Genomic DNA, 12476 nt, shown 5'->3' with positions numbered 1-12476 from the left:
CTCCATAGTCTCTTCATCTTGCCCTATTTTGGCCTCTGTATGCGTAAACATTTTGTCAGTGGTTAATCTTTGGGGGATTTTTAACTGAAAGTTGCAGGCTGAGAACCGGTTTTTTTGGAACATGTGGTCACTGCTACATGAATGTCAAAAACAGTAAAATCACGGCAAAATTCAAAGTGTGGCACCAGAAGGGGAACTGGGTTGTCTGCTCAGGGCCACGCGCAGGCAGTGCCAGGTTGCAAAGGCGCATGAGTAAGTGACACTCAGTCCAAAGCAAAGGGTTCTAACGTCCGTGATTATTTTTTAATGGTCTTTTTTTGTTTTAATCTTGCAGCACTGGGACGTCTTCAAATACGTGACTGAGGTATTTATCTTAGTACCTGCATTACTGGGCCTGAAGGGGAACCTAGAGATGACTCTGGCATCTCGCCTATCAACAGCTGTGAGTATCCAGGGAATTGAGGGAAGGAGCAGGATGCCTGGTTTGGGAAGGGGATATGCATGTGTGGTGGCTGGGCAGACAAAAATCTCTCTGTGCATGGGCCTGTGAGGTCAGTGACCACTGAAACCAGAGCCTGGAGTTTAGCATGCTGGGAAGGTGTCTTTATCCCACTGGACTGATCAGATTTGAAGGCTTAATAGTCCTTAAGCTTTGCTGACAGTTCACTTCCTTGTCATGGCTGCTCGTGGGCCTGGAGGCACGGTGCGTGAGCTGGCTTTGGCAGTTTAATGTCTGGAGTGCTTGGATCCAGTTTTCTTCTTGATGAAGCTGGGTGCTGGCATGTCATCAAAGCAGGCTGAAACAAGCCAGGTTCAGGAGGGCTAGGAGATGAAAGAGCCTGGAGAGAATTGTATGGCAAAGACTAAAACCTTGCAGTGAGAGCTAGCAGGTGGATTGACAGCCTCTTGAGGTTGATGGAGAGGCATGGCTGGGCATTTCTCTTGCTCGAATTCAGCCTGATTCCTGCGAAACAGAGAGCTCCCTGTGAGAGATGGGGGCAGGCTCTGTTAGCTCCTCAGAATACTGTGTTAGTCCAGCTGTAAATGAATTGCTTTGTGTTTAAATGTTTCTATAACACAGCAGTCTGTCTCTGTAGCTGAGTGGCACTGGAGAGAGACTGACATCCTCTCCTAACAGGGACAATAATACTCCTTCCTTCTGCAAAGTATCTTCTGCTTGAGCATGACAGCAAGTGACTGCCTGATCTTTCTGTGTTTCCCACGATGGGAGTACATATAGCTTACATCTGCAAGGTGTTAGTTGCCTGCTGCCAAGCTTTTAACTCTGCGGGCTCTGTGCTGTGAATTGCTGGAAGAGAGAGCCCTTGCAGCAAGCTGCCTGGTCTTGGCCTTGACAGTGCAGAGGAGCTGACGCGCCTTGGCCCGAGAGAGCTGCTGAGATGTAGGGATGGAGAACTGTCTGCCTGGGTGGTGGCAGCAAGCATGGCTAGCAGAGAGCTGCTTCTTAGCATGCTCCCTTCCTCTCAGCCTTCCCCTTACTGGTTGCTGCCGGAGAAAGCAGAGGAGAGTGTTGAAAAGGTCTCTGTATATCTGCTCTCCTGGGTCCTCTCTCGTCCTTCCATCCTGAGCAATGAGGTGATGCCAGCTGTGACTCTGCTCCTCAGTAGCTTCTTGTTGGCCTCTGAGGCCCAAGGTTTCTGGTGCTTTCCTGGAAGGCAGCAGAGCCAACGCTTTGAGCTGCTCATCCAGCCTTTGTCACCTGCAGCCCCTCTTGTCCCTCATGCTGTAGCTCCCTGAGGTACCCTGAGGGATGCTGCTCTCATCCACTGAACCAGTGGCACACGGGCATCGTATTCTGAAGAGTCCGGGGTTGTCCCTGCAGTCCCTGCAGAGCAGGAAGGCAAACAGCATTTCCCTGGACTAGCCCTTGGCTTGGCCTCTGCACCCCAGCCCCTGCCTGCCGATTCCTGCCAACGGTGGGGACCACCTCGTTCTTGGATTCAGCCCTTGCCCTTCGTTCTCTGAAGGAGCGGGGCACCGAGCTGCCTGGGGGATGGCCGTGCCAGCGTTACCTGGCGAAAACTGGGCTGTGGCTGCTCCCCCTGGGTGCTGGTCTCCTTTCTCCAGGCGCTGCTGGGGAGGACAAAGCTGCTGGGAGGCTTCGCGCTGCCCCGGGCCCAGCTGTGCTCCAGTGCCAGGGCTTGCAGGGACAGAGGCTGAGCTCTGCAGCTTGTGTCGCAGGCTGAGCTTTGTTTGCCCCTTCGTTCTGGGAAACAAATCCCTTTGTTTTATTCGCTCTCTATTGTTCGGATCATGTCAGGATCCTTGCTGTCCCAGACACAGGCCGTTCTCCCTCTTGGCCTTGGCCAGCTTGCACTTTCTGAGCATGGGGTTATCGAAGTAAGTGCTTGGCTCTCCTGGGACAAAGGCAGTACTTCTGCGGCCGCCGTTTTCTCCATCCTCTTCCCTTATGGGGCTGGCACGGAGCAACGTTGGGGCAGGCTTGGCAGAGAAACGAGACTGTGCAGAAAGTCACCGGAATGCAAAACTTTCCCCTATCTGCTCTGGTGCCTGCAGCAGGGTCACGAGGGCCTGTCTGTGCTGAGTGGCTGCTGCCCTTGCACCAGCTTGGTCTCCTGGTGCCTCCTCCTGCCCCTGAGCTGACGGCTGTGGGGTGGCGTTAGCCTCGTGGGCCAAGAACCCACGCTTTGCCCTCTGCTTTCCTTTGCCCAGGCAGGAAAGAAGGCTGCGCTGCCTCTACATGAATCCCCAGCTTTGCACTCTACCTCCTTGTATCTGTGTGTGGTGGGATAGGACCATCTCTTGGGCTTTCCTTTTTTTGCCTTGCCCTGTTCTTCCCTCAGCATGGGGGACCCACGTGCAGGCATGCGGAGGGAGCTCCCCTCTGACCAGGGCTTCACGGTGTGGGTCTCGTGCTCTCTCTGCGGGAAAGCAGCTTGGAGTAGTTTCTCAGAATGTGGGTTTCTAATTAGTGCTACATTAAGGCACCTCAGAAATTCCTTTCACAATTAAGAAGCAAAACTCTCCCATTAGTTAAAGGATTAAAATCCTGTTGCCAGTGACTACAGCTAGGTTATGTTAATCCCAACCTAATTGCCATGTGGCTGGAATTTTAAGGTCAGGCTTCATATGGAGCTTAAATTCCTGTGCTGGATGTGCTCAGTGCTACTCCAGTCAACTTTTTGTTGGTTTTTCCCCATTCTTTCCTTCTCTCCACTAAACTGACCGGAATAAAATCACTCCAGAGATGGACGCATCTCAATGCTGGTTGAAATAAGCTGGCAGTTCTCTCAAACGCATGCAGTAAGGAGAGCTGAAGGATTAGTTGATCACTGACTTCTTGGTTTTTCCAGAGGCTGGCGAGGAAACCTGAGAGGCAGAAATTGTTGCTGTATCGTTGAGCAGAAGTTTAAGTTTGACACTGTCAGCACTCCAACATGCATTTACCACTTCGGTTTGCTTGAGCCTCTCCCTTATGATCTCATAGTGACGAACTTGTTTCCTCTTCATGTTCATCACCTTCTGATAATACAAGATTGGATATAAGCATATACCCTCTGCCTATCCGTTCTTTCCATGACCTAGAAGGTGCTAGGGAAGAGCAGAACCCTTATGCTCTACAATAGCCAGCAACCTGCAGTGATTCTGCTGGGTTATTTTGGATCGTACGCCAAGGAATTAAAGCAACTTTCCGTCTGTTCTGGTTAGTCTGATTAGCATCTCCTGCAGTTGTAGCGGTGCCAGATGACCCGTGTGCCATGGCTGCTTCCCGCTACTCAGTAGGTCTCCACGTGGCATTAGCCTTGTTTACTCAGCTTTTAACTGAAACAGTAGTTCTTGCTGCCAGCTTCCTCTGCCCACATGATGCTACTCTGGCCTTGGTCCGTATCGGAGCTGGGGCACACAGATAGCTGACCGGGGAGTCTGTGCACCCCTATTTCCCTCCTGGCTGGCTGACCTGAGGGGCGGCATGACCCAACTGGGCCTGAGCCAGGCTTGGCTTGATCACCAGTGGAGTGAATTCAATGAGTAAATAAGCAGCAGTGTGTGACTCTGCATGGGGACAAAGTATATCTTGTTGCTTTTGCAAGATTTTCATCAGACGTTCTATTGACGTCGATTCCCCTTTACACTCTCTTCAAAACCCCCTCTGTAGTGGGTCTGGCTCCACGCCTGCCGTGTCGGAGAGTGTCAGCCCGTTCCTGCAGCTGGGAAGGAGAAGGTTCTGAAACTGAATCTGGGAACAGCGTTGGTGTTCTGGAGTACAAAACCAGACTAACTGTTGCAAGAGGCACTGGGTGTATAGCCTGAGTGACGTTCGCAGAACTGCATGTCACATATTGGGGTGTTACTGCAGAGCTATGCCCCGGCTGTACACACATACGTGCACACATGGACACGCACACCTTTTCTACTTAATTGCTCTCCCCTAAGAGCTGAGGATTTGAGGTGGTTATTCTCTCCTGCTCCTGGCACAAACTTGCGTAGCTGGAAGGCAGGAATTTGACTGGTAGCAAATGCAAAATGCTGTCAGTTTTTAATGATGTTGTGATGTCTTCTTGCAGGCTAATATTGGCCAAATGGATACACCCAAAGAGCTCTGGAGGATGATTACAGGGAACATGGCTCTGATACAGGTAAGGAAATGTGAAAGGAGAAGAAAGTGGGAGTACTGGTAGGTGGTGTAAGCCAACTGTGACAAGTGTCAGGTTTAAATGCCTGGGTTTTGGTATTGTCAGCTTCTTGTCCCACAGTCATCTTACTGTAACGGTTTGCTCTAGAGGCGAGACTGTTTCCCTGCTAGATGCTAATCCACCTGAAATGATGGTACCCTGGGTGGTGTTTCCCTCTTCCCTCACCCCAGGACCATTTTGCTCTCTAGTCCTCTTGGTGACTGTCTAGCCTTTATTTTCAGGTTCAGGCTACTGTGGTTGGCTTCCTGGCCTCGATCGCAGCAGTGATATTCGGATGGATCCCAGATGGACACTTCAGCATTGACCATGCTGTCCTGCTTTGTGCCAGCAGTGTGGCTACTGCTTTCATTGCTTCCCTTGTTCTGGGTGAGAGACAGACCCTGCACACCCTCCATGCACCTCTCCCTAAAATGATGGGCTGTCCTTGGCCTTATCCTGTTTTCTTCCTCTTTTTGGCTGTAGGCATGATTATGATTGGGGTCATCATCGGATCCAGGAAGATGGGGATCAATCCTGATAACGTCGCCACACCAATTGCTGCCAGCCTGGGGGATCTCATCACCCTGGCTCTGCTTTCAGGAATCAGCTGGGGCTTGTACAAAGAGCTGGGTGAGGAGCAACAAAAGGCCTTTGTCTCTCCCTGGTCCTTCCACGTGCTGTTGCATCTCCCTCACAATTAACCCTCTTCCTTCGCCCTTCCTGCTCTCGGGGTGTATAGGATGCCTGGCCTGGAAGCTACCTCAGTTAGTGAGACCTAGTCAGAACTGATAAGGGGAGGAGACGGACCTTCTTACTGCCTTATAGCTGCAGACAGTCTTGGCAGTGATCTGCATGCTTCCTTCTTACCAGGTAAAGTGGTAAGGGAGAGATTGTCTTCTTCCAAGTGTCAGGGGCTTGGGACAAGGCAGCTTTGGATTTCATCTTTTGTACTGTCAGCACCAGCCGGGGATCCTCAGTGCAGAGCTGCAGCTGTAGACTCTAGACTTCCTCCTCCTTCCCCTCCACCTTCCTTCCTTGGCGGCTGGGGTGCAAGGATGTGACTCAGCCAGGTTCAGCCAAAGGTGAAGCAACACTGGGAGGTCTTGCCCAGGAGCAGGAAGTGGGAATGAGCAGTTAGAAATTGAAGAGGTCTCACTCAGGTCTGTTGATAAAGCCACTGTGAGTGCACGAGGAGAAGGAAATGGCATGTCCTGCAGAGCTGAGGCTGGTCTGGTCTAGTTTATCTGCCCTTACTGGAGTTTCTGACTCCAGGGGTGACAGCAGTCTGTAGGCAGGCTTGATGAGCTCAGCTGAAGTAGCACTCTGCCTCACTGCAGCGGGATGTGTCCTTGATCTGTTGCCTCTGCTTATTTACCCCTCAGAGAGCAAAGCCTACGTGAATCCTCTGGTATGCGCCTTCTTCATAGCCCTGCTGCCCATCTGGATCATCATTGCCAAGAAGAATGCAGCAACTCGGGAGGTGCTGTACTCTGGCTGGGAGCCAGTCATTATCGCAATGGCTATTAGCAGGTAGGAAGGCATGGAAGAGTTCTTTTCCCCCAAACACAGACAGACAACGCGCCCTTTCCCCCGGCCCTTTCAACCTCTTAGCCCTCGGTAGGTTCTGGAACAAGAGGAAACCAAACCTCTTCTGCTTCCGCGGTCCAGACTGCCAGGAAACTGGAGGTTATTTTGTGTTTTCTAGACAAAGACACGGGGTTCTAGGTCCTGAGGCACAGGAGTGATTAAACACCTGACTGCTGGAATTCAGGGCCTTAGCAATGTCCCAGCTGCTGCATGGGGAGCCTCTAGCATGGCCGTGGAGTAAAAACAGATCGCATTTAGCAGTCTTCTGCACAAGAGCCCTCTCCGCCCTCTGAAGGGCAGGATCGCTTTTGATTATTGTGTTGCAGTAAACTGTACATTAAGGGATTTAGTCTTTGATGGTTTTTGGCAGCAGTGAGAAAAGATCCTGCTAAAACTGTCTTCTATTATCAAATATTGAGGCTTAAAATCATGTGCAACAACTGCAACCATAGGTGCATGTTAATAGGTGTATATATCACCCTTGGGTGCACACACTGCAGCAGAGAGACCCCTCAGTGCTTTGTGTGAGTATTTCCTAATGAGCTTTCAACACTGACCTTTTCAATCTTCCCTCTGCAGTGTTGGGGGTTTAATTTTGGACAGAACGGTCTCAGATCCAAACTTTGCTGGGATGGCTGTCTTCACACCGGTTATTAATGGTGAGTTCCCTTCCACTCTGGTATTGCAGCTCTTGGAGACTCTTGGCAGACAGTGGAATTGTCCTGTGTGCCTTATTTCGGGGAGATTAAGGAGACTAATTCCTTTTTGATTGCCGGTGAGACATGGTGGTTAGACCCAAGCTTCACAGCAGTGTGGCTCCCTCTGGTGCCAGCCTTTCACCTATTGCCTAAAAGACGCGTTTTCCAGGGGCCCAACAAAAACTGTCTTCATTTCCTGATTCCTCCTGGCTGGTGGAAGACCCCCATCTTCCAAGATATGTGCCGTGTGGCACCTGGTGACATGAAGATTTGGATTTGCAGCTCAGAATCAGGAAATCTAATTGCTTCTGGTATAAAGCTTTGACCTCCTTTCTGCCTAATGAACCAGGGAAACTCCTTTCTTTTATTACTTTTTGCAATGAATGGAGTTTATTCTGAGCCAGTGCATCTTGTGCTAGTGGGTTCCACAGTTTCATTATGCCTCATGCAAAAAATAATAGGTTTAAACTTCCTGTGTCTGTTTCGGTGGCTGACTCGTCATTTTTTTTGTTTCACCTATTTCTTTCAATCAAAGCTGCAGTAATAGAATTACATCTATGTTACTGAGGGGCCTAAGGGGAAATCGTAGAACAGTGTGCTTTGTCTCAGCTCTTTACATCCTGCAGAAGTGGAATTCGGTCAAGAATAGACTGTCCTACATTATTCCAGCACCTGGCAATACCAGATCTGCTGACTGTCGAAAATAGCTCTTTCTCTTTAACGTGTTTGAGACGTCATCTTACTGCTCTCTCCTTATCTGCAGGTGTGGGTGGCAACCTGGTGGCAGTGCAGGCTAGTCGCATCTCCACTTACCTGCACATGAGTGGGATGCCTGGAGAGAGCTCCGAAACAGCCCCTCGCAAGTGCCCCAGCCCTTGCAGCACTTTCTTCAGCGCAGGTATCCAAGTCGGGTGTTGAAATATATTGACTTCTGCCAGCAGCAGTTGCTGCAATTGCCTGGCTAAACTTGCCTGTGACAGTCGCTGGAGCACTGTCATGGGAAATGGTGGCTGAAGTCTGCTCGGAGGCAGCTGTCAGCTCAGGGATGTGGCTTGTCTTCTGGCCTGGTCTGCCCTCTAGAGACGGTCAGACCTTTAGCAAAGCTGCTGTGCAAGAGGACATAGTCCTCTGGATGAGGAAAACATGGTGCAGAAGTCCCATGCCCTGACTGTCTAATACTGTAAATCCTCCACCCTCTAAATCTTTTCCAGATGTGTCCGGGATACTGAAACCCGCCTTGAGGCTGCCCATGTGTTGCAGCTCTGCTGGGCTTATAGAGCTGCAGTTACAGAAATCTTCTCACTTACGAAGGCTTCCTAACAGCTCTGTTATTTGTGGCAGTTGTGTGGCAGAGCACAGCCCAAACTTGCATTCCAGCACAGAGTGCAGGCAGAGGTTATTACTCTCCAAACTTCCTAGAGAGGCTTGATAGCCTGCAGCCTGGGTCCTGGCCTTCTGGGCCACGGCTATCTCTGAAGAGCAAGGAGGGGTGAGAGGTCTCCAATGCGGTGGTGATCTGTTAGGAAACTGGTCACCAGTTGGTGCAGACAGAGCTCCGAGGAAATTCAACGTTCGCAGTAAATTCTTGACAGCTCTGTCCTTAGCCCTGTCAGAGATGGGACGTGAGTCCTTTTGGCAGCTGAGGTCTGAGAACAGCTTTTGCTCTGGGGACAGAATTAAGCTTTCCTACTGAGCTTAGTGCAAAGAGTCCTTGGGCGTCCTGACGGTTGGGTCATCATTTGAGGCGCTGCCTTCCAGCCTAAACCTGCAGTGTGGGGATGAGGGTCCCGTGTTCTGGTCCCTGCTTCCGATTTGACCACAGTTGTGCTGCCTTGTCCCCTGGAGCCAGGGAGGCTGCAGAGTTGCTGTGTGTTCAAGCCTATCTTAAGCCTGAAATCCATCTTTGTTTCCTTGCAGATGTGAATTCTCGCTCTGCTCGTGTGCTTTTTCTTCTGGTGGTGCCTGGACACTTGGTTTTCCTCTACACCATCAGTTCCATACGACGCTCACCCTGATTTTCATAGTCTTCTACATGACAGCTGCGCTTCTCCAGGTAAGCTGGAGCCCTTCCAGAGGCTGTAACCCCTCGGACTGGAATAAGGGGACGCTGCCATGTCATCCACGGTGGGGACCTGTTCAGTCAGTTAAGTCGTAGGTGCACTGCTGAAGGCACTGCAATATACCCTGTCCCTAGGTAAGAGATTTATGTGCTGGGGAGAGGTATGCCAAGTAGATTGTATTTGTCAAATGAGCCAGTATCAAACTGAATTAATCCTTCTTTGTTGATACCTGTACACACAATTTTTCCTTCCTACCATTCTTGGCAAGTTTTGAATCTGGCTTTTGTCTCTTTTAAGTCCTTCTGATAGCAGAAGTGTTTACCTCTTACGTGTTAATCTGTCCTATAAAGCGCTTTAGCAGTTTTTAAACTGCTGGTGAAGAAAACAGGATGTGGAATTTGCAGGAACCCTGTGCCTTGTGTGGCTTGTCCTGCCCTTTCCCTGTGTCCCCTGCGGGGTAGAGACCTGCCAGCTCTGCGGCGCGGGGCTCTCGGTCTCCTCGCAGGAGCTGTGTGAGCCCATAGCGATGGCTGTTCTGAGGGTCGTGCGCAGACCAGGGTATTCAGAAATACCGAATTCAGACGTACTGCAGAAATCCAGCAGGCACTTGCAGGAGTCTGGCTGCCTGCGTCGGAGGGGAGGGAGAGACACTCTGGTTAGGGAGTTTCCTACTAAGCCCAGCTACACCTCCCCACTCACCCCTTCTGCTTGGGGAACCAGGCAAGCTGTGCTTGGTTTCAGTGTTCCCTAAAATCAACAACCAAGATCAGCGTGAGGAAATGAGTCAGAGCATCCATCAGAGGCAAGAGCAGAGCGCTGTCATCCCGGAGGCTAAATTTAGGTTGTGAACTCCTGCTGGGTGCTTGGGCACTTGGAGGGGGCTTCCGCCTGCAGCTGCTCTGCAAAGCCACTGCTGTGAGCAGCCTGCGGGCTTGGGCGCACCAGAGCGAGAGCTGGCAGCAGAGGGACCACCGTGTGCTGACTGCTGTGGTCCTGAGCTCCACTGTGTCCTGAGCGAGACCCTCCCAGCCCCGGAGACACCAGAGGCATTAGCAACAGGCCTGTGGCCACTTCAAATCCTTGTGCCAGACCTAAGGCTTGAGAGGATCCAATGTGGATTTCTTCTGTCTTTAGATACTGGTAGGAGCCTCTCGCTGCCTTGAAGCAGATGGGGGAGAACACCACACTCTGGTAGTTTCAGCTGCTAGGCAGTTGCTCTTCTATTTCTGGAAGCCAGGCGTTGCTGTCCCTTCCTGAGCATCCCGTGTGCTTCCAAGTTCCCTCTTTGCCCCATGTCTCTTCAAGCTTGTTCTGGTTAGATCTGAAAACTGAGGTGCAAAAGTTACTCTTTGGTGTTTGGGTGCCAGTGTTCTCCTTTCTAAGCCTAAATTTGATGGTGACGTGAAGCTGAAGAAGGACAGGGCAGAGGCTGTTAAGGACACAGGGGATTTGGATGCCCAGGGGCCTGCTGAAACTCGCCAAGTTCCTCTTTGTGCTGTACTTGTTGCTTTGGGGATGCAGCCCACGTTAAATGCCTGGTCAGCAAGATGGTTCTGACCTGCCACCAGCTCTGTGCCTTGGGTTGAGGTTGTGCCCTCGGGCTGAGCCTGGCCTGCCCAGCTGGAGTTGCCCCAGCTGATGCTCCGTGAAGGCTGGGATTGCAGAGGTCAGGATTTGTGGCTGATGTGGCTCTTTTCTTCCTGCCTCCCAGGTTCTCATTCTTCTGTACATTGCTGACTGGATGGTGCACTGGATGTGGGGCAGGGACCTCGATCCTGACAACTTCTCCATCCCATACTTGACAGCGCTGGGGGACCTGATTGGAACAGGTCTCCTCGCTCTCAGCTTTCACGTCCTCTGGCTCATCGGTGACCGGGACTCCGATGTGGGAGACTAGCTCTCCCTGCTGCCCCTGCCTTCTCACAGCTCTCCTCCTCCTTTCATTTTGTTGTTGTTGTTTCTTTTCCTCCACCCTTGGTCTCCTTTGCTTCCTCCCCCAACCCTGTCTCTCTTGAGACTTCATCTTTGATACTGGATTCTCATTATTTTCAATGGGAATTTTATGTGGTTTATATTTCAAGCCAAGTTTGTACAGAAGATAAATCTAGTTTTAGGAAGGATAAAAAATGTGTAACGACAATCACCAAGTGCAATTTCATAGTAGCTGTGTCTGAACCAAGGTTACAGTTAAGATACTGATCAGTTGGATCACGTGGGGAGCCCACCCTGTCCCAGTCAGTAGTGGTGAAGGGCTGCTTTTTTCGCTTCATAAGCGTTTTAAATACTGGAGGTAAGGTTCAGATTTATTTTACTGAACAGGCACCTTCTAGCAAAGTACAACCTCATGGATGAGGGCATGGGGTATCTCCTGTCTTCTCTGCCCTGTCGCCCTCCTCCCTGGTGTTCGCTCTCTGAATCCCCCTCCTGTGCCTAGCATCCAAAGCACGCGAGTCTCTGGTAGAGGGATTAGCACAGATGGCGAGGAAGGGTCCTCTCTGCCAAACCACCCATTCCTGTGTCCCCACAAGGAAAGTGACTGATCTCGGGTTTGAGGACTGCAGAGCCCTGAAATCTGGCTGCGAGCAGGCTGGTCTCTGCTGACAGATTTAGGCTCGCTTTTGCCAACCATCCGGCAGCATCTCAAACTGCAGAGTGCTTGTTCTGCCTCTCGTCATGAATGGAGTTCAGCTACTGCTGCATGCAAAGGGATACGCTCAGTGCTTTGTCTGAAGAGGCTGTGAGCTCTCCCCGTCTGCCCTTCTCCCCTTCTGCCTGCCGGTGCTCTGCTGGAGGATCTGCTGGAGCCATCACGGATGCTGTGTGCAAGCCTCTCCTTCGTGCTGGTATGGGCACTATTTTCACGGCAGCCTGCTCAGTTCGGTTGACTTTTCTTTCCTGGACGGGTGGATGGAAAAATAGATCCTATTTTGTGTGTTAAGATTTTCTTCCAGTTGCTGAGTGCTGCTGACGGGCCCATTGCAGCTGGGAAGAAGCCACCCAATACCGCTCCCAGTTGAGCCTGGGGCATTTCAAACTTGGGAGCATTAAGCTTTTTGTGTCTCTTAGAAAAGGACATCCATGTTCAGCCGCTGGATTTCTCTGTGTGTGTAGGCGCCAGCCAGAAAACAGGTCAGCGGACGCAGTCAGATTTCTAAAGCCCTGGTTCTTAGTGCGGTTCTTAGTCTCTGTTCGGGACTGTAGCAAAGGAACCCGCTTGCCCTCGAGCAGGCCTGTAAAATCTGGCATGAGGGCTATAGCTCAGCTTGCTAGTGCTGGCCGAGCACTGCGAGTGCAGGATTCCCTGCTCTGTTTCTTTCCCCTCTGCTTTTTGTGCTGTTCAGCTCGGTGGTGGCTGAGATGCCTTCTCTTCCACTGCTGGTGCATGTTGGAAGGACTCTCATGCAGTCTGTGGCGGCGTAATGAGAGAAAACCTGTTCTGGCTGTGTGACTGAGGCGTTTGTAAATGAACACTGTCG

At 51.1% G+C, this 12476-nt stretch overlaps 1 protein-coding gene across 1 annotated transcript in view; it reads left to right on the top strand.

Moving 5' to 3' along the window:
- Positions 1 to 11187, top strand: part of LOC104076387 (solute carrier family 41 member 1-like) — a 17112-nt gene extending 5925 nt beyond the window's left edge. The window contains 10 exon segments of the mRNA XM_009577228.1: positions 335 to 442; positions 4548 to 4619; positions 4898 to 5042; positions 5139 to 5285; positions 6038 to 6185; positions 6822 to 6901; positions 7704 to 7838; positions 8858 to 8932; positions 8935 to 8993; positions 10712 to 11187. Coding sequence (XP_009575523.1) covers positions 335 to 442; positions 4548 to 4619; positions 4898 to 5042; positions 5139 to 5285; positions 6038 to 6185; positions 6822 to 6901; positions 7704 to 7838; positions 8858 to 8932; positions 8935 to 8993; positions 10712 to 10897 — 1155 coding nt within the window. The 3' untranslated portion in view covers positions 10898 to 11187.
- Positions 11188 to 12476: the final 1289 nt, after the last annotated feature.

Source organism: Fulmarus glacialis, unplaced genomic scaffold, assembly GCF_000690835.1.
Source record: "Fulmarus glacialis isolate BGI_N327 unplaced genomic scaffold, ASM69083v1 scaffold40584, whole genome shotgun sequence".
Classification (NCBI taxonomy): Eukaryota; Metazoa; Chordata; class Aves; order Procellariiformes; family Procellariidae; genus Fulmarus; species Fulmarus glacialis.
Note: the sequence above shows the minus strand (reverse complement) of the source record. Positions and strands in the feature narration are given on the sequence as shown.